The sequence below is a fragment of the Spermophilus citellus genome (assembly GCF_964194105.1).
Source record: "Spermophilus citellus genome assembly, chromosome: 1".
In the NCBI taxonomy this organism is placed as follows: domain Eukaryota; kingdom Metazoa; phylum Chordata; class Mammalia; order Rodentia; family Sciuridae; genus Spermophilus; species Spermophilus citellus.
Window position 1 is genome coordinate 67,267,747 of NC_138182.1, and position 21,287 is coordinate 67,289,033.

A 21,287-nucleotide genomic window follows, 5' to 3' on the forward strand; every position below is an offset into this window, starting at 1 on the left:
AAATGGATCAAGGAGCTTGATATCAAATCAGAAACTCTGCGTCTGATAGAAGAAAAAGTTGGCTACGATCTACATATTGTGAGGTCGGGCTCCAAATTCCTTAATAGGACACCCATAGCACAAGAGTTAACAACTAGAATCAACAAATGGGACTTAATTAAACCTAAAAGTTTTTTCTCAGCAAAAGAAACAATAAGAGAGGTAAATAGGGAGCCTACATCCTGGGAACAAATTTTTACTCCTCACACTTCAGATAGAGCCCTAATATCCAGAGTATACAAAGAACTCAAAAAATTAGACAATAAGATAACAAATAACCCAATCAACAAATGGGCCAAGGACCTATACAGACACTTCTCAGAGGAGGATATACAATCAATCAACAAGTACATGAAAAAATGCTCTCCATCTCTAGCAGTCAGAGAAATGCAAATCAAAACCACCCTAAGATACCATCTCACTCCAGTAAGATTGGCAGCCACTATGAAGTCAAACAACAACAAGTGCTGGCGAGGATGTGGAGAAAAGGGTACACTTGTACATTGCTGGTGGGACTGCAAATTGGTGCGGCCAATTTGGAAAGCAGTTTGGAGATTCCTGGGAAAGCTGGCAATGGAACCACCATTTGACCCTGCTATTGCCCTTCTCGGACTATTCCCTGAAGACCTTAAAAGAGCATGCTACAGGGATACTGCCACATCGATGTTTATAGCAGCACAATTCACAATAGCTAGACTGTGGAACCAACCCAGATGCCCTTCAATAGATGAATGGATAAAAAAAATGTGGCATCTATACACAATGGAGTACTATGCGGCAATAAAAAATGACAAAATCATAGAATTTGCAGGGAAATGGATGGCACTAGAGCAGATTATGCTTAGTGAAGCTAGCCAATCCCTAAAAAACAAATACCAAATGTCTTCTTTGATATAATGAGTGCAACTATGAACAGAGCAGGGAGGAAGAGTAGGAAGAAAAGATTAACATTAAACAGAGACATGAGATGGGAGGGAAAGGGAGAGAAAAGGGAAATTGCATGGAAATGAAGGGAGACCCTCATTGCTATACAAAATTACATATAAGAGGTTGTGAGGGGAATGGGAAAATAAACAAGGAGAGAAATGAATTACAGTAGATGGGGTAGAGAGAGAAGTTGGGAGGGGTGTGGAGGGGGGATAGTGGGGGATAGGAGGGGTGGCAGAGTACGGCAGTTGCTAATGGGGCATTGTGTAAAATTGTGGATGTGTAGCCGACGTGATTCTGCGGTCTGCATTTGGGGTAAAATTGGGGGTTCATGACCCACTTCAATCTAATGTATGAAGTATGATATGTCAAGAGCTTTGTAATGTTGTGAACAACCAATAAAAAATAAATAAATAAATAAAAGGGCTATGGATGTAGCTCAGTGGTAGCACCTCCCTGGACTCAATGCCCTGTGTCAAAAGAATCAACAACAAGAACAAAACACAACTCCTGAGCTTCGGAACTTGACTCCAACTTCTGGCACAGGGAAACTGGCCTCTTCAAAGGGTTCCCTTGTGGAGGACTGGCTCAGGAATGTGCTTGTTTCCAAATCTGGATCCATGAAACTGTTAAGGGTTTTCATTTTGGTTACACTTCGGGGAAGATTTTTAGGAGCAAGTGTCTTCATCCTTCTATCTAATGTGCATGGACTGATAATTCCAGAAACTTCTGGAAGAGAAGGGAATATAGGGAAACAGAAGATGAGCCATTGGATAAGTCAGTCCTGAAGACACTAAGCCATGGGAATCAGTGAACACCCTTATGGGGTAAGCCAGGTGAAGTGTCTGCAGCAAAACTTATCAGCTAATCTGAGCCCTGAGTTGAACTGCCTTCATATTCAAGCGCCACATCCCTCCTGAAGCTGACCTTAATATCTCCATTCCATACCATAACAGGCACTGGGATCTTCATAGGGAAGGAAATATCTTTGTTTAGCAAAACATATTGATTGTTCACATAGGGAAGAAGGTAAGGATCTGAGGTCGGGAATATGGACAGCAGCTTGAGTATCCAAACAAATGAACATACAAATCAGTGTTCTTCTGAGAAACAAAAGTAACAGGATGTGTACCTATAATTACATATAAAGAATTGACTTACATGATTGTAGAAGCTTGAAGAATCCAAAGTCTGATGGGGTAGGCTGGCAGGCTGGACGCTCATGGAGTAGTTACAATACAAGTCCAAGGACAGTTTGCTGTCAGAATTCCTTCTTGCTCAGGGAAGGTCAGTCTTTGTTCTAACTCATGTCTTCAACTGATTTGATGAGGCCTATGTATCCACATTATGGAGAGTTATCTAATCTACTTTTTTCAAAATCCACCTATTTCAAAGTTAATCTCAACCATTGTATGTATGTGTCAAAATACACTATATTGTCATGTATATATAAAAAGAACAAATTAAAAAAAACTTTTAAGATAATGACAAGAATAAAAACATGTTCATAGAAACATTCAGAATTATGTTTAACAAAAAAATATGGACCCGGGGTCCATCCAGTTTGACATATAAAATCAATCATCACAATGGAGAAACTGCTTAGTGTGAGAAATGAGCACTCCTAGACATTTCCTGGGAGAAGCTGGCCAGGGGAAGAGGAGGGACAGAACAGGGAATCAGAGGCTGACAGGATGGGAGCAGAGATGACACATCTCACACCTTGAAGTGACCTATAAAAGCCAGGAATGAGCCAGGCGTGGTGGTGCACACCTGTAATCCCAGGGATTACACCAAAAAAAAAAAAAAAAGCCACGAGTGTGGTGACTATGGCAATCAAGCACCCCTGCCTCCCTGGTTCCCAGTGTTGCACTCAAAGTCCACCAAAATCCTTTGGAGGGCTTCCATCTTACATGGAGCACAGAATTAAGATCTGAGCATCTACATACAATGTGCATCTTCAGACCTGGAGCCTCAGTGCATGACCTGTTTTACAGAGCTCCTCTCCCTTTCTTTAAATTTCCATACTACTTCAGTCAGCTCTGTTGGTGCCTATCTATTTAATTTATAGGTATTCTATATTTATCTACCTACTTTAATAGGCTGTAACATCCTTGACGTCAAGAAGTTTGTCCAAGGTATAATGTTCTATACCCTATTATCAATCAGTAATAATGTTTTCCCAAAAGAATGGCTCAAATATGTGCTTTTTCTTCTTGGATGCATATAAAAATTGCCATTAATAACTAAAATAAGATGGACTTCTGCTGAGTGGTTGAACAGAATAGACCATGCAATTTCCTAACCATTTCCTCCATTTTTAAAAGATATATCAAGTATAATTTCAGTGCTCATTTGAAATAGGTAATATTAACACATGAACTATAAAAAAGACAACCTCAGTGCTCAAATGACTACTTGGATTGATCCTGAACATATTTTAAAACAATGGCTCCAAGTCAACCCTGGAGGGTGATGCTGGGGTCACAGACTCTAATTGAGCAATGGAACATGCACAGGCCACATCAATCCAAGTGTTCGGGGGTCACATCCCCCTCATGACCTGGTCTATAGTCAAGCTTGACTGCAGAAGAGTCAAAAGCCATGACATGGCCACCCCTGATGTTGAACTGATCTGGATCTTTGGGACAGATTGAAAGTTCTAAGGGATCTGGGCATCCTGGTGGCTCATGGCAGAGACTATCAGTGTCTCGTAGTCCTCTTCAAGATTACAGACTATATGTGCATGTAAAGTAGCTGCAATAACACAAAGGGGCTCTCATGATGTCCATGTGCCCATTTAAATTGTTCTGAGGGTTTCCTGAGCCAACCTGGTTTTAGGAGGCTTGGTTAAGCTTGATGTTACGGATGTCATCATGGCTTTGTAAAACTGGATCTCTTTTTCTTTCACATGCGCATACACACACACACACACACACACACACACACAAACATAGTGAAATTATAAAACAAGAGATCATGCAAAAGTTGTTCCTGTATAAGGAGAATGTAATTTATTTCAGGAATACACAAGCACTCTAGTGTATGCAGTGTGGGCGTTCATTGGTGAATTTAGACTAAACAGGAAGTGATGTAAATTATACTTATTACACTGTTGGGAAAGAGATATATTAAATACAGACAGCACAGGAACAAAGCACAAGAAGCTCATTGTGTTGAAGGAAACCATATAACTTTGGTGGGAAGACAATGCACTATATATTATGAAAACCCTCAGTGGTCATTTGGGACTAAAATGAACCTTTTTTTTTTAAGGCAATACGATTTTGTTTTAGCACTGAAGTGTTTTTTTTTTTTTTTATAAAGCCCCAAGGTATTCTAATCTTAAGCACATTGCTGTTCTGTAGTTTTAACTATCTCATGCTGTTGTTTCCCAGTCATAAAATTGGAACAAAAGAGAATCAACGAAGCCTTCGATGTTTAGATGAGAAACGTTAGTTGTGGTCAAACACCCAAGGGGAGGCCTGAGGAAGTTACCGGATTATAAGGACTTACATCATCCCAGCTATTGTTGAAGCATCCCAGAATCATTGGGTAGAAGAAATATCAACCAACAAATGACCTTGAGAGTACAACAATATCAGGTGACACATTCTATAAGGTTTGTCTCATTGGTCTACTGTATGACAGTCTCTTGGGGTGAAGTGAAATATACATAAAAACCAAGCTGGAGAGTTGACTTGCTGCTTGTGTGGCCTGCAAAGAACTCTTAGGAAATAGGCCAAAGACAAATAAATCTAATATCTAACTTGACATTTTGCTACAAAACCGTATCCAAAATGAAGTGACTGAATGATTAGGTGTAGCCTTGCGTCACCTCACGAGAGTGCAGAACTAGATAAACTCTTGTAATTTATTGGCCTCTTCCTTAAGTGAATATTTCTAAAATGGCACAATTAAAAGCTGTACAAATGATAGTAAAAATAGACTTTAAAAAGTTTATTTGCCTCAACATTTAAGAAATGAATAATCTTTTAATGAGTCATTGCTGCTGTGAGGCGGGTATTGTGATTACCAGGAGAGTATCTAGCAGGCTTTGGTTGGGAGGAAATGTCCTCTGCAAGACCCCTCTGTACAGCGGCTCAGGAGGCTGAGGCAGGAGGATCGTTGAGTTCAAAGCCAGCCTCAGCAACTTAGCCAGGCACTAAGCAACTCAATGAGACCCTCTCTCTAAACAAAATACAAAAAAAGGATGTGGTTCAGTGGTCAAGGGCCCCTGAGTTCAGTCCCTGGTAACAAGGGAGACAAAAAGGACCCCTCTGTAATAATGGAGCAGGACTGGCCTGGGAAAAGCAAAGCAACCTTGCACCCTGTCTCCCAGTGATGGGAAGGGGTGGGCTCTGCTGGGAGACAACAGGGAGGGGCAGCCCAGAGGCTCTCAGTCTCTAAATGCAACAGAACAATGTCACAGAACTCAGTGTTCATTTGGAAATGGATTCAAGTCTGTTGTCAATTGAGCCAGAATCTATTTCAGTCTCTGATTATTGTTCACTATGAAATGAAGGGTAATATTTGGCAGGGCTTATATGTATTTGTACATGCATGGTCAAGGGTGTCTGTTGGATGCTTCTCTGAGGCTCACCATGATGAATCCTCTCTCACCTCATTCCTCGTGGCCACCTCCCATCCTTTCTCCATTTTTTTTTTTAACCTACATCCCTTTAGTGGAGAAGAGCATTCATCCTGCAACCAGATGAACTGGGAAAATTGCCTACACACAGGGCCTCACTCTTTTGTTTGTAAAAGTCAGAAAATGGATAGACTCGAGAGTTTTGTAATGAATAAAGGGAACAAATATAAGGCTGAGGACCCTGTCTGGTAGCATTGACACCATTCCTGTAGTGGCATGGTCTTCTATGTCTTCAATTGAAAGACATACTATAGTAAGAAACTTGAAGAGTTTTCAAACGAAATAGTTGAAAAAGACATTCTACTCATTAATGGCGTATTTTCAAAGCCTTCTATAGGTCCAATTTTCTTAAAAAAAAAAACAAACTACAGAAATCAGCAAGCTTTCGCATGTGCTACACGTATCATTTTGTACTTCCATGATACACAAAGTCTGAAGAAATCATCATTCATGAGGACTAGACTCTGGGCTTTGAAAGAGGTTCCTTTCCTATGACTTGAAATTTCTGAACTGCTTTTAAGTTTTATGTTCAGTAAAATATTAAGTTGGGGATCCCTTCTACAGAGGTGCTGGCTTTTATAAAAAATCTTTTTCATTTTTCTTTTTTTTTTTGGTATAGAGTCTATCTTGTTCCATGTTTCAAATTACTATACACAAGTAGTAAAACTTTTCATAACAAAGGTTTAATTAGAACGGTTAATAACTATGATTTCCAAAGTGTCTGAGTCAGCCTTAGTAATAATTAGGGAGTTTTGTTCCATACAAAATGCTTTATTTAACCTTCATGCCTTCATTCAGATAATTATACAAATGCATACAGTTAAAGGTTTAAACTCTATTTCGGTTCACAGCTCAATTCATAGGAAAGTTGAATACAGAAAAGCAATGCACCAACAGAATATGTCTGAGACACCATTAAAAACGATAACACTTGTTCATTTAAATCTCTGAGAATAGACTGGAATAATCGTCCTCTGAGAGAATCTCATTAGGAGGGTCTCCCTTTACATTATCATAGGGCCAAAAAAAAAAATCACAATTTTACAGTAAAAGGAAAAAAGCTCTGAGTATATTTACAATACATACACTATACATAAATACAAGAACAACACTTACATAATATTAATAAACTTATAACAGGGGTTGCCTAAACACTACAGAGTATATAAATGCAGAGGAAAACTATTAGGAAATTAGATCTTTAAGCTGGAGAAATAAATTCATTTGCAATTAAAACTCTGAACAGAAAACCAAACAAAGATTTAAGAACTCAACACACTTGTTTGCCAGCATCATTGGGGGGGGGGGGAATTAGTCTTTAATTGTGTGTTCTCCTCTGGGCACTCTAGCTCTCCGGGGTCAGAGACCCAGGAATATTTGTAAAATTACATCCATCAAGTGAATCAGACGCAGCCCATCAATTCAACTTGCTGTTCAGAGGCTTCAAGCCTAGAATAACTGTTTTGTAAACTAAAGGATGTTTTTGTATTTTTACACAGAAAGATCTTGTGATTTAATCACCATGTATAATGAGCTAAGTGTCAAGGAAAAGAAAAGAAATGCCTGCTTGATTTGGCCAAAGATGATGTTGTCTTTATTCCTGTGTATTTTTTTCAAATATGACTTGAGAGATTTATTCAAGAGAATATGACATTGGAATTGACCCCCACACACCAAGAGCAACGTCTAGACTACTACTAATTATAACTAAGTCATTTTAAGTGGCAGGTGGGTATCTTAAAGGTGGTCTGTTCTCATCGTTTCACAAACACAGAAAGTTCTGAGTACATTCTTCTATGGACAAACATGAATTTGCTGGTTTCTCTTTTTTAAAAAATGATCATGATACACATAATTGCATTATGATGCAGGATGACATAATACATAAGACGATGTTTTCAAGCTGGTTTTGTTAAGTGGTTATCTCACATCCACAGAGTTGGTTTGCCATGTGATGCAATGTGTCCCACATAGACATGAACAAAACAATACAGCCACTGTCCCGTGGGGGAGACGGTGATTTTTTAAAAAATGAATCCTTAAACACAACAAATTGTGGACAGACAAGTTGATAGGAAAGAGCCTTGCAAATAGGCACCAGTGCCCCAGTTCAACAATACCCATCCGATGTGATAAAGTTTGAGGAACAAAACATATCCTATGGTTGGATGTAATCACAAAATTCTGCCATAGAAAACTAGAAACCCAAGTAGGGTCAAATGATTTTCTATAATGTTTTATGTTGTATCTTCGGAGCAAGAAATAAGCAGAAAGGGAAGATGTCAGTAGATCTCTAAAATATCTTACTTTTTGATTGTTTGGACACTTTTGTTACTAGATTTTGGCCCAAATGCTATCCTTCTATTCACCTCATGCTTGACAAAAATGAATCTCTGCGAAAGTCTTGGTTAACCTTCTTTGGGGAAAGTGAGAGAATAATTCAGACCAGAAGGTACTGGCCCTTGCTTTACGCCAAGAGCAGACTCCGATGTCTGAAATGCTGCAAATTTCTAGAGATGAAATCCAAAAAAGAAAAAGTATTGATGTGACTGTTTCTACCTTTCATCTCTTTCAACTCACTTAAAGTGGTTGTTTTGTCATTGGGAAATTATTGCTGGTGAAACCCAATTAACTGAGAAGAGGCCCCATCTGCAATAGGTTGTGTGCACAGAACACTTGCTTTCAGAATTTGTTAATGCAGGTTTTATCTCTCCCCCCCAGCCAACTAACAGGGAGAAAGATCATAATTCAGGAGATTCATTTTCAGAAACAGAAACACTATGAGAAATGACATTCTCTTAATGTTTTTGAAGTCCATTAGTATTTCTATGAATCAATACTGTCAGAGACCTTGCTTTATACAGAGGGTAGGGATTTTATTTCTCTGATGTTGGACAGCTTCTCACATAAAACTCAATTAAGCTAACAACAATACTATAAACAAATTATTTATAAGACTATTTAAAACATTCCAAGGCAGTGCCATTAAGAGAGAAAACTGAAAAGGAATCAACCATTGATCATCATCTCAATGTTTGTGATTGCCACTCCATTAACACCTGCAAGAGCAGGCTCTGGTATTAACTAGCTCCATGTAGGTGAGCGTCTCCAACCCACCGTAAGCAGACTCTAGCAGGCATTTGCTATAGATACAAAGAAATGTGTAGAACTGAGAAAAACCATCTTGGGCTAAAATGTTACTAAGTAAGGAGGGGTTTTAATAATTCTGGAGCTCCAGGCCAAACATTTGGGAATAAAGTGACAAGTCAGAGAGACATCTGGTGGCTGCTATTTGTTTATAATGATCCTTCATAAATTTCCAGGAGAGGGCTGATTTCAAACACTCTGCACCATCGTCAAATCATGAATCATCATATCCTGATATTTTACTTGCAAAATGATAAATACTTGTGCAGAGTATCTATAATAAAACTTAATTGGGAGTATGAAAAGGTGGTTGCTGGGAACGTGTGCAGTGAGGTACAGTGGAAAGGATACGGTTTCAGAGCCAGAGAGAGGTGGCTTCACATTCCCACTCTGCCATTTACATTTTGTGTGTGTGTGTGTGTGTGTGTGATGTCTCAGCAACCCACTTGTGCCTCAGTTTCCCATTCATAATATGTGAATTCATCATACAGTGTAGAGGTAATGTGTCTAAAAATCGCCTAGCACAGTGCTTGGCATGTAGTGTTTAAGAAAGAATAGTTATTCTTGCCATGGTTTGCTGAATTTTTGCACTTTCAAGGTATTTTAGTACTTGCAGACACCATGTGGAATGAAGCCCAATCATTAGATGTCAGTGAGACTAAGGAACTCAGCAGCCTTTCTTTGACACTCAATTGGTTATTTCATCCTCCATCCTGGTGCATTTCCTTCTTCCTTTCCTCCTGTCTAAAACTTGGAGGAAGAAACAGCCGATGGTTTTGTAGGCCTGTGATCTGGGCCTGGAGATTGCTGTCCATCGCGGTTTTCTACACTGCCTGAGGGTTTAATCACTCATACTTTTAAAATTACTCTTAGTAAATGTTTGGCTCTGAAAGAGTATAATTTTGCTGATAGCCTCAACAGCTTGTTTGGGTGAATTTGTGCTCTGGGATGGCAAGGTTGGAGAATTTCCAGGGTTCACTGTACATTGATATCCATGACTCCACTTTTAGCAGTAAAATAATTTTAGGAAAAACTAGTGAACTTCTGGATGTGGATCAAGCAATTTTCAGGACTAACTGCAAAATTGGTTAAAGGTGAGGCTTACCAAGTATCAACAGTACTTCAGTAGACTTTGGGGGGACAAATGATTTTGTCAGTATTCATCCCCAAATGGTTCTTAAATGAAAACAGGAAATATTAGGAAAAGGGAGTGAATAAATATAAAGATAGTTTTGTGCATTTGATATGAGTGGATAAATTAAGCAGACAAAAATCCCTCAGTGTTTTGCTTTAAATACATTGGTATTTTTAACTGAGCAAAAATTTTTGAGCCATACATACTGTTTCTTAAGTTTGGGGAAAATCACAATCAAGTTTTTAATCTGAAAAGTATAATTTTTCATCTGAAAAGTATAATTGCCATATGCCATAGTGTACATTGATGATAACCTGATGCTCATAATTGCATTTGTACATCCTTCAAGTAAGGAAACTCAGATTGAGAAATGTTAACTGCAAAGAAGATTAAGGTATACTTAAAAGACACAAAAGTTCCCCCCTCATGGGTATGTGAACAGATTCAATATATTACATGCATACATTTACTCTATGTGTATGTTTTCAAAATGTGCAGGAAAAAACCCAGTCTGATGAAGAATTATTGCTGTGTAAAAGTATAGGAATATCTCATTGGTCATGATTATTGACAGGCACTTTCAGCATTTAGTTCATTTCTAAAAATGGGCATTAGCTTATTTCTAATGCCAGTATAGATTCGTTGAGCATGTAGCCATTTCCACAGCACTTAATCTTGTCAACATGAGCTACACTGAAAAGCAATCCCTCTAGAATTCAATAAGAATAAATACTTGTATGGTTTTCTTGATCAAGAACCAGTTTGTTGAGGAGGAAGATAACTGAGAAGACAGAACAATCACCAGATGCTCCTCTTTAGCACAAGTAAAATCTTGTGTAGCTGTTTCCCTTTTTCAGGAAAAGACATTGTGAGTTTGGAATCAGTGTGTCTGTAGGAACTTCAAATGACTTCAGTGGATTTTAAACCATCCTGGCTGAACCATGACAAGTGGCCACGCCACTGTTACAGAGCACAAGGAACATGCTCTGACAAAGTGAGACAGGATTCCCATGGCAATATCGCTAACTGTGTGTAAGATACACAAGGCATATCTGGACAAGGTTTTTTTTTTTTTTTTTTTTTTTGCTTTTTTGTTTTTTTTATTGTGATGAAAACTAGAAGCTCTTCCCCCCGACATACTTCGTCAAACTATTTACAACCTCTGTAAAATTTGCATGTTTGAAAATACTTTTTTTTCCACTATCGCATGTGTTACGAATACAGTAAAATATCTTCACTCTATTTTTAAAGATGCAGTATCCTTCTATTTCATTTTCTTATGAAAATCTGAATTTCTATTGCAATTGCTCAATATTCAGCATATTTAAAATACCAATGGACATGGGTTGCTAAACAGACATTACTCTATAATGAAACTGTGAAAATATAGCATTTATAATTTTTATGTACATTTTCTTAACTATAAAATGCAGGCAAAGTCATATATAGTATTATAAGCTGATTCCCTAATAAGGTAAATAACTTACATTTCTAGATAGTATGGATTATTACAAATTTTTTTTTCTTTTAAAAAAGTTCTTTGTTGATATTTATTAGCTCACTGGCAGCTGCATATACAGGTACGTATACACATGTGCAGGTGTTAGGGAGTCTGTCCAGGTAAGTGGAAGGCAGTGTGGGGACAAGTAGAAGTATGGGAGATGTGGCTTACCAAATTACTTTCCTAAAGGAAACTGACTCAAATTGGAAAGACCATTTCATGGAATGCACTACCTCAGAAAAACTAAAGGAAGAGATTTGGTCAATGATGTTTTCACAGAATACATTTACTCCCCAAAATTGACAGGCATTGGTAAAGAGCAAATTTGAAGAGTGGATAATGAATTATGAAAATTAAGGCTTCCTGGGCCTATTATGCTTCTTCAGAGTCACCTCATATTCAATCCCTTTGATGCAGACCATAACATGGATGCTGGCATTGATACTGCTTGAATTCTGTGCATCCTCATTATTCATGTTAAGACGGCTTCATTACAATACCACTGCTACATTTCTAAGCAGTCACAACAGCATAACAAAGGCATATTAATACAATTGAAGGCCTCACCTCACCAGATTTATTCAATTGCAGCTTTGGTAACTATAATAAATAAAGTACAGAATAAGGAATACTGCATCTTTATCCATATACATGTTATTCTAGTGAACTGATTTCAAAGTGCAGAATTATATTTATATTTAAAACACAAATGGCGATTTGAAATTAAAACAAGTCATATCAAAATGAACACAATCTTTGCATAAGCTATTCCAAATTTCATCCATGATAGAAACAGCCCTTCTAATCATCTAGAACTGGCATTTGTAAACACTGCAGCATTTTTTAAGTTTTTTTCCCCCCTGACAATTCATCTTCCTATTTCCTACTTAAACTTTAAAGTGAATAAAAAGTGCTTTTTTTTTTAAAGGTGGTTTATATTATTGGTATTTACTTGTCTTTGAAAACAAACAAACAAACAAAAAATCCTATGTGTTTTGTAAAGACAGGAGTATAATCTTTATGGTAAAGCCATTAGGAATCTCCATCTAGATGCCTTAATAGAACTTAAGACAAGTTATCAACACAGTTCACATAAAATGGACAGAGGAGATTGGAGGTGGATGGGGAAGCATGAATCTCTCTCCAAACAAGATCAGACTAAAAAGGACTCTACTAAAACATCCTAACTTTTCAAATCCCCTAACTCCCTTGTAATCAATCTCTAAAATGCAAAAAAAGAATGTCAGGTCTCCTGCAGCTTCTTAAAAATTACAGCTGTGTGTATCAAAGTTCCCAACCATGCACATATCCCTAGCTGCAAATCCAACAGCTTCAAATTTAAAACCAAAGAATGTTTCTACTTAGGGAACAGCTGCTAAGTCCTTTGGGATTCGGTCCCTTTTCTATAGTTCATCATGCACTGTGCTTTTCAAAAGAGGCTAGAAATGCACATGAGATGGTATGGTGACTTTTCTATGCCTATACATATTCCATTTCCTTCTATCCCAAACCACTTTCCTTAACATGGGGAAACATCTTTAGGAAACTCACCAAGGTGAATTTTTTATATTCCAAAACAAGCCCCCAATATGCTTCAGTTCCTGGGGTAGATCAGGAACTCATTCACTTACTTGTCCTTGGCTCCCTTCTTAGAAGTACTGCTCTGTCGAGAGGGGGAGATGGTGTGATGCTGACAGGTTTTTATCAGTTAACTTGCCATTTCATTCTGATTTCCACTACCAGAGGGTAAGGAGAAAAAGCTCACTTCCCTACATCTTTCCTATGTTGTAAGAGAGCTCTTTGCTAAATTTAAATCAAGCTGTCATTTAGGAAGCTTCCACTGTCAGTTCAATGAATTCTAAAAACCATGCCTACCTACAGTACTCTCAAGACTTTGCTTGCTGGGAGCAGGGGGAGAGGGTGCTGGTGGAGAGAGGACACAGACTGGACTGGCTCTTCTTTTGAGAGTAGGCAGAACTAACTCAAATCTACACTTCCATTGAGTGATCCCCTGACCTGCCAGCTAGGTTCTGGGTTCATGGCTGTGTTAGCCCCTCTCTGTTCTTTGCCACTGACCAGTGCTGGCATGCATCAAGAAACCTTTTTCTATTCTGAATGGTCACAGGCAATGAGAAGTGAGTTGCATACAGTACAGATAAAAAATGTTCCAGTTGGTAGAAAACCCACTGGTTGGTGGGTAGCAGATTGTGTAGCTAAAGAAGCTATTTATCAATAGAACTGCAGCCCTTGTTGGAGGGAAATTGCCCGATGTGTTTTTCAGGCCTGGCAGAAAACAGAGAACACATATTTTTGAAGTCAGAATTTGACCTGAAACTCTTTACACTGTTGCTTCAATCATTTGTTAAAATTCTTTTAATACCATCTAACACAAATTGTCCTTGTTGAAATGTTCATAGTTCTTGCTTCATCAGAATAAGATTATTTGAATTAGAAGATGATCCTAAAAAGAATAATTTTGTCACCGGCAACTATTTCAGAATGTTCAAACATTTAAAAATGAGCTAGAAATATTGTGAGGTTAATTTGTGCAATTCCCCAAATCAAGTGTCTGTAATTAAAATATATTGCAAAGGTCTGTGCTGGAGACCTTTTATATCTAAGCTATAAAAAATCCTAATGACAATAACAACAACATCAACAACAACAAAAAAATCTCAACAAGCCCCTTAGCCACATAAAGCTGGGTAGGAAAATGTCTTTTAGTGGGGACAAAAATATGCTAATTTTTCTGAAAGACTGCTTGTTGATGATGTATTGCTTTGTTTCCTGTATGCTTTGCTAGTTGCAAAAGGTTCACAATTTTAGGGGGTTGGCGGGATTCTACTTTCCTCTCATCCTCGTGACAGGATGAGTAGGTTCAATATCCCTGCAGATGCCAATGCAGGACCAGTGGGTCCTGGTACAGTTTAGAAAATGAAATGTACAGAAGAACCAATTGGAGAGACTCATCCGTGGCTCTCCAACAGAGGAAACTTAGCACCATGGCAGGCCTTCGGCGGGACCATTCCCTTTCCACCGACTCAATTCCAAGAACTGACCCATTAACTGAAGAGCTAATTCCTGGCTGTGCCTCTGTTGCCTTTCTAGTCACCAAATAACTGTTTTCAAACAAGAAAGGGGGAGCATAATCTTTAATTGTGATACTCAACCGAGCAGGACAAACAGCAGCAGAAAGATTACCTCAGTGCCGTAAATGTAACCAAGACACCTAAAATGCTGGGGTGTATTTTACAATCCCTTTAGTAAGAATGAAAACTGGTAACGTGAGTCCTCAGTGAAGTTATTGTAGGAAAGTCCTTTTTATTCATTATTGCTTTTCTCCTCAAGGGGTGCATTATTTCCATCTCTGCTTTGTCTGATTTTTCATGTTCACTGACTTTGCCTGGGCAGCCCCACCTCTTACGTTGGTGCCAGTGTGTCTAAGAAAGTTTTTTCCCCTGATTCCTTGTAATCAAACACTGGGGGCAGGAAGAGATGATGCCTAGGTGACAGAACACTGCGATTTGAAGTGGGGCAGTAGGTTTTTTTAGACAGGCTCTTCCTATTCAACTACAGAACACCTTGGTGCCAGTCCGTGCCAGGGCAGAGACCAGGACTAGACTTCAACTGAAATGTCGCTGCCCCTCTGCTCAAACAGATGAACAAAACAGAATCAAACGAAACAGAAACAATCAACGACAAACAAATGAGAGATTCAATGTTGGTTTTCTTCAGGGCATGGCATGATGACAAGTTGCGAGGGACATCTAGTTGCTGCCATCGTTATTGCAAGGGCCTGCTTGAATCAAGGGCCTTTATTTTCAGGTAATGGAACCTCTCCAACAACTTCTTCCTTCCCACTTTCATGCTGCTTGCTGGTAACAGACTGGATGTGGGTTCTAGCTTACTTAGCTAAGAACTAATCTTTTTTTTTTTTTTTTTTTTTTTTTTTTGTAAAAGGGGGTTAAAGGTGGGGTGGGGGTTAGTGGGGGGGGGCGTGATGAGAGAATCATCCAAATTGAAAAATCATCCAAATCCAAATTGCTCTAGCTATCAATTTGTGGTAGATGACCTTTACGATCTCAATAACAAAACTGTCTGACAGCTCAGAAAATGTACAAGCTACAAACACCTGTAAATGGCAGAGGACACAGCACGGAAAACAATCAATGCCTGTCTCTTCAGCATTTTTGTGGCTGAACTCCCATGTCAGGGTGAAGCCGTCTCTCGCGTAGCCAAGGTGGGGGTTACCTTCAGACTGAAAGAAGTGTTCCTTCTTGTTCCTGCTCTGATTTCAGACATCGTGGGATGGTGATGCCCTTTTGAGTTAACACTGTGAAGGGAATTCAGCCCTGCTGAATTGAGTGCCGCTAAGAGATCCAGCTCTTCCGCCCAGCTGGACAGCGAGCGGTCCTCACACCAGCATGTGCCTCCGGCGGTGCAGGGCCAAGTGGTCTGACCGGGAGAAGCTGCGATCACAGTCCGCGCACTTGAAGGGCTTCACTCCCGTGTGTTTGCGGTAATGCCGCGTCAGTTCATCGGAGCGCGCAAACTTCCAGGTGCAGCCTTCCCAGGTACACTTGTAGGGTTTCTCTCCTGGAGGAAACAAAGGCACACAAGCTTTGGTGCTCCGCCACTTTTCTATAACAATCAAGCCAGCGCTGGGTGTTGGGGGACTGTGGTTCTCAGTGGGGTTTCCATTTGGGAAATCTGTCAAGAAACCTTCCCATCCACAAGGGGTCTTGTCTTTCCTGCTGCGACATCAGGCAAGTGAGTTAACACCTGCATCCACAATTATGAGGAGTGACCTTGTGCTCCAAATATCAAGAAGCACATACTGACAGTCACTGGCTAAAATCACCACTGGTAGTCTGAGAGCTCTATACCAAGTTTGGTTTGGTTCTAAAACCAATTGCCCCAAAGAGTTACACATAGTAGTTAGTTATGCTTAGTTTCAACACTCCCTCTCCCACATATGCACCACTTCAATGGTTTAAGATTATTTTAGGACACAAGGTCCACTTATCAGTGGCTGCAGGTATACACACAATGTTATCAATAGGTAAAGTGCTCCATGCTCTAAGAAATTAGGCATATATTATGCATAAACATCAACATTTTGCTTGTCCATTGGGAGAGAATCCTAGATATCTTAGTAGTACAAAGTGCTGAAACTCCCTGTAAAAAGCAGTCTGAAGAAGTATGTAATTTGACCAGACTCCACAGTCAACTTGTAAGGACAGTAAACTATGCAAAGGCTGTGCTGGGAATACTATTCATTGTCCAAACGGGCTCCCAGGGGAGCAGGACAATAGTTGACCCAGGTACACTGTTTTCCTGGCTCTCATTCAGAAGGAAGCCCTGTCCCCATGCAACCCCACAAAAAACCGCTCTCTCCTTCCATCTAATAGTCTGAAATATGCTTCTTTGCCACACTGGGCCCATGCTGAAAAGATAGGAAGGAGCTATTTGCTGCTCCCTATGAATAAAGCTGCAAAGTGAAACTGCAAACCTCACTTTGTAGATGAGAAAAGTGAGGCTGCACATAGCAAAAAATACTCAAAGTTAGTAAAAAGATGCCTGTGGCTCTGAATCCAATGCTGCAGCCTATGCTACAGAGGAATGGAGAATTCTTACCCTATCTAAACTGTGCTGCATCCTCAGGGTTAGTTCACTTTCTTAGATACTCCCACATTTAATTGTTCCTTTCCTATTTCTATGACATTTCCTACACAATATACCATGAAGCTTATGTTTGGATGCCTTTCTCCTCCACCAGTCACTGAATTCTCAGAGGTCAGAGGTCATGCATGGTATTCCCCAGGACCTACAATAGGTTCCAAGCAATAACTTGAATTAACTAATAGAACTGCAAAGTGAAAGTGTGCTCATGTGTGTGCATGTGTGTGCGCACGCACGCACACACACATACACACACACAAAATTACTAAGCCCTATAAATGAGATGTATAGGTAACGCCCACATGGGAAAACTAAACTGAACATTTTCCATTCAACTATTAAATCAATGCTGTTTATAACGGTTCTTTTAGGATCAAGTGGCTCTTTCAGAAGAGAGTGAATGAGTAGTTCAGACCTGTTCAATGCAGAATTGCTGGTGCACTAATTGTGGCCCAAAGGAAGCCCCAGGTTTACTCTGAAAGGGTTCCTTTCAGGCAAAAGCCTGCTTACTGCAGTGATCCCAAACCTCAATTTCTCATTCATTCTAGTAGACAAAATTTGCATTTGTATGTGTCTATTGACCAGTGTTTGACAGAAATCAATCAAATTTGGCAACAACTCTAACTTATAAAGACTGGAGATCTACTATATAATTTTCTAATGGCAATGATTAATATACTTTTTCATGCTGAATATCATTTCTCTATGTTTGAAATTATATCATGAGAATGGGGTCTAATGTTGAGCTTGCAATAAACTAACTCTTCAAAATCACATCTATTGAGACACCGGCTGGAGCTCAGGCTCAGCCCAAATTCACCTTGCTGACCTGTGTGGGAGCCCAGATCCAATGTAGGCCCAAGTCCATCTCACCACTGGTAGTTACCCAATGGAGCTTAGGCTCAGGCTAGACCTGCCTCGCTGACCTGTGCAAAAGACAGGGTCCAAGAAACCTTGGGTTTAGAGAACCCCACCAGCACAACTTGGGAGCCCAGGTCTAACCCACTTCCATCCCCATAGCCTTCCCCATGCAGTAGCCTCTACCTTGGACAACAGACAGGGCTTGGAAGCAGCTGCATCTTGGAACAGGCATCCTAAAGTCAGTGTAAGGCCCACCTTTTCAGCCCCATCTCTGAAAGATGCTGCATCCATCTTGGGGCACCTCCTCTGCTATTTCAAGTTACCTCCTGCTATTGCCACCACCACCTATAGTTGCAGTAGCATCTATCCTGGGACACCATCAGGGTCTGGAAGCCTAACACCAAGGTGAGATACAGATATATCTGCACAAATACTTACAAGATATAGAGTAAAATCTGTAACACCTCAGAGCCACACTGCAAGTAAGGAAATCATATAGACAACATGAAAAAACAAGGGAGGAAAGTGCCCCCTAAGACCCAGGATACTACAATCACAGAACCCACGGACAGCACGGTTGACAAAATGTCAGAGAAGAGTTCAAAAGGTTCATAATTAAAATGATCTGTGAATTAAAGAATGACCCAAATAAGAAAATACAGGCAAAAATTGATCACTCCAACAAACAGATAAGAGAGCAAATACAGGCAACCATTGATGATACCAATAAACAGATAAGGGAGCAAATACAAGCATCCATTGATCACACCAACAAAGAGATAAGGGAGCAAATACAGATAGCAAAAGATCACTTTAAGAAAGAGAGATTATGGAAAGAAAAATATCAGAAATCTTTGAAATGAAGGAAACAATAAACCAAATAAAAAACTCAATAGAAGGCATCACCAACAGACTAGATCACTTGGAAGACAGAACATCAGATAATGAAGACAAAGTATACAATTTGGAAACAAAGTATAAAATATGGCAGCCCAACACCAAGGTGACCACACAGTGAAGATGGTAAGGAACCATGAGCAGAACATCCAAGAATTAGGGGATAGCATCAAAAGACTAAATCTAAGAGTTATTGGGATAGAGGAAGGCATAATCTCTTCAATGAGATAATATCAGAAAATTTCCCAAGCACGAAGAATGAATTGGAAAATCAAATACAAGAGGTTTTACAGAACACCAAATGTACACAATTACAACAGATCTACACCAAGGCACATTATAATGAAAATGCCTAGTGTACAAAATAAGAGTAGAATCTTAAAGGCCACAAGAGAAAGGAATCAGATCACATATAAGGGGAGACCAATTTGTATTTCAGAAGATTTTTCAACCCAGACCCTCAAAGCCAGGAGATCCTGGTACAACATATACCAAGCTCTGAAAGAAAATGGATGTCAACCAAGAATCATATCTAGCAAAATTAAGCTTTAGATTTGATGATGAAATAAAAACCTTCCATGATAAACAAAAGTTAAAAGAATTTACAACTAGAAAGCCCTGCACTATAGAATATCCTCGGCAAAATATTTCATGAAGAGGAATTGAAAAACAACAACGAAAATCAGCAAAGGGAGGTAATACACTAAAGGAAAAACTAATCAGAGGAGAAACCAAGTCAAGTTAAATACCAAAAATAAATAAAAATGGCTGGGAATACAAATCATGTCTTAATAATAACCCTGAATGTTAATGGCCTAAACTCACCAATCAAAAGTCATAGACTAGCAGATTGGATTAAAAAAAAAAAAAAGACCCAACAATATGTTGCCTCCAAGACACTCATCTCATAGAAAAAGACATTCACAGACTGAAGGTGAGAGGTTGGGAAAAATCATACCACTCACATGGACTGTGGAAGCAAGCAGGGGTTTCCATCCTCATATCAAATAAAGTGGACTTCAATCTAAATTAATCAAAATGGATAAAAAAGGACACTACATACTGCTCAAGGGAACCATACACCAACAAGACATAACAGTTATAAATATATATGCCCCAAACAATGGAGCATCTATGTTCATCAAACAAACTCTTCTCAAGTTCAAGAGTCAAATAGACCACAATACAAAAATTCTAGGTAGATTTTAACACACCTCTTTCACCACTGGATAGATCTTCTAAACAAAAGCTGAACAAAGAAACAATAGAACTCAATAATACAATCAATAACTTAGACTTAACTGATATATATAGATATTTCATCCTTCAATAAGCGAACACATTTTCTTCTCAGCAGTACATGGATCCTTCTCTAAATTAGACCAAAAATTATGCCACAAAACAAGTCTTAGCAAATATAAAAAAGTAGAGATACTACTCTGCATTCTATCAGATCATAATGGAATGAAATTAGAAATCAATGATAAAATAAAAAATAAAAGCTACTCCAACACCTGGAGACTAAATAATATGCTACTGAATGAACAATGGGTTACAAAAGACATCAAGGAGGAGATTAAAACATTTTTAGAGGTGATTGAGAACACAAACACAACATATCAAAATCTCTGGGACACTCTTAAGGCAGTTCTAAGAGGAAAATTCATTTCATGGAGTTTATTCCTTAATAGAAGAAAAAGTCAACAAATAAATGACCTAACATTACATCTCAAAGCCCTAGAAAAAGAAGAACAAATCAACACTAAAAGCAGCATAAGACAGGAAAGAATTAAAATCATATCTGAAATCAATGAAATTGAAACAAAAGAAACAACTGAAAAATTTGACAAAACAAAAAGTTGGTTCATTGAAAAAATAACTAATATTCACAGACCCTTAGCCATGCTAACGAAAAAAAGGAGAGAGAAAACTCAAATTACTAACGTACATGATGAAAAAGAAAATATCACAACAGACACTACAGAAATCCAGAAGATAATCAGAAAGTATTTTGAAAACTTGTATTCCAATAAAATAGAAAACATCAAAGGCATCAACAAATTTCTAGAGTCATATGATTTGCACAAATTGATCAGGATGATATACATAATTTAAACAGATCAATTTCAAGTGATGAAATAGAGGAAGCCATCAGAAGCCTACCAACCAAGAAAAGCCCAGGACTAGAGGGATACACAGCCGAGTTCTACAAGACTTTTAAAGAACTAATACCAATACTCTTCAATTTATTTTAGGAAATAGAAAAAAAGGGAGCACTTCCAAACTCATTCTATGAGGCTAATATCACCATGATTCCAAAACCAGTCAAAGACACTTCAAAGAAAGAAAACTTTAGACCAATATTTCTAATGAACATAGATGCAAAAATTCTCAATAAAATTCTGGCAAATCAAATACAAAACCATATCAAAAAGATAGTACACCAT

The 21,287-nt window shown here is 38.7% G+C and overlaps 1 protein-coding gene across 8 annotated transcripts in view; it reads right to left on the reverse strand.

The window, feature by feature from the left end:
• Positions 1 to 3,984: 3,984 nt before the first annotated feature.
• Positions 3,985 to 21,287, reverse strand: part of KLF12 (KLF transcription factor 12) — a 467,218-nt gene continuing 449,915 nt past the window's right edge. For all 8 annotated transcript variants that reach the window (XM_081301545.1, XM_081301544.1, XM_081301550.1 and 5 more), the window contains one exon: positions 3,985 to 15,996. In XM_081301545.1, the coding sequence (XP_081157671.1) occupies positions 15,815 to 15,996 (182 nt within the window). In that variant the 3' untranslated portion in view covers positions 3,985 to 15,814. The remainder of the gene's footprint in view (positions 15,997 to 21,287) is intronic.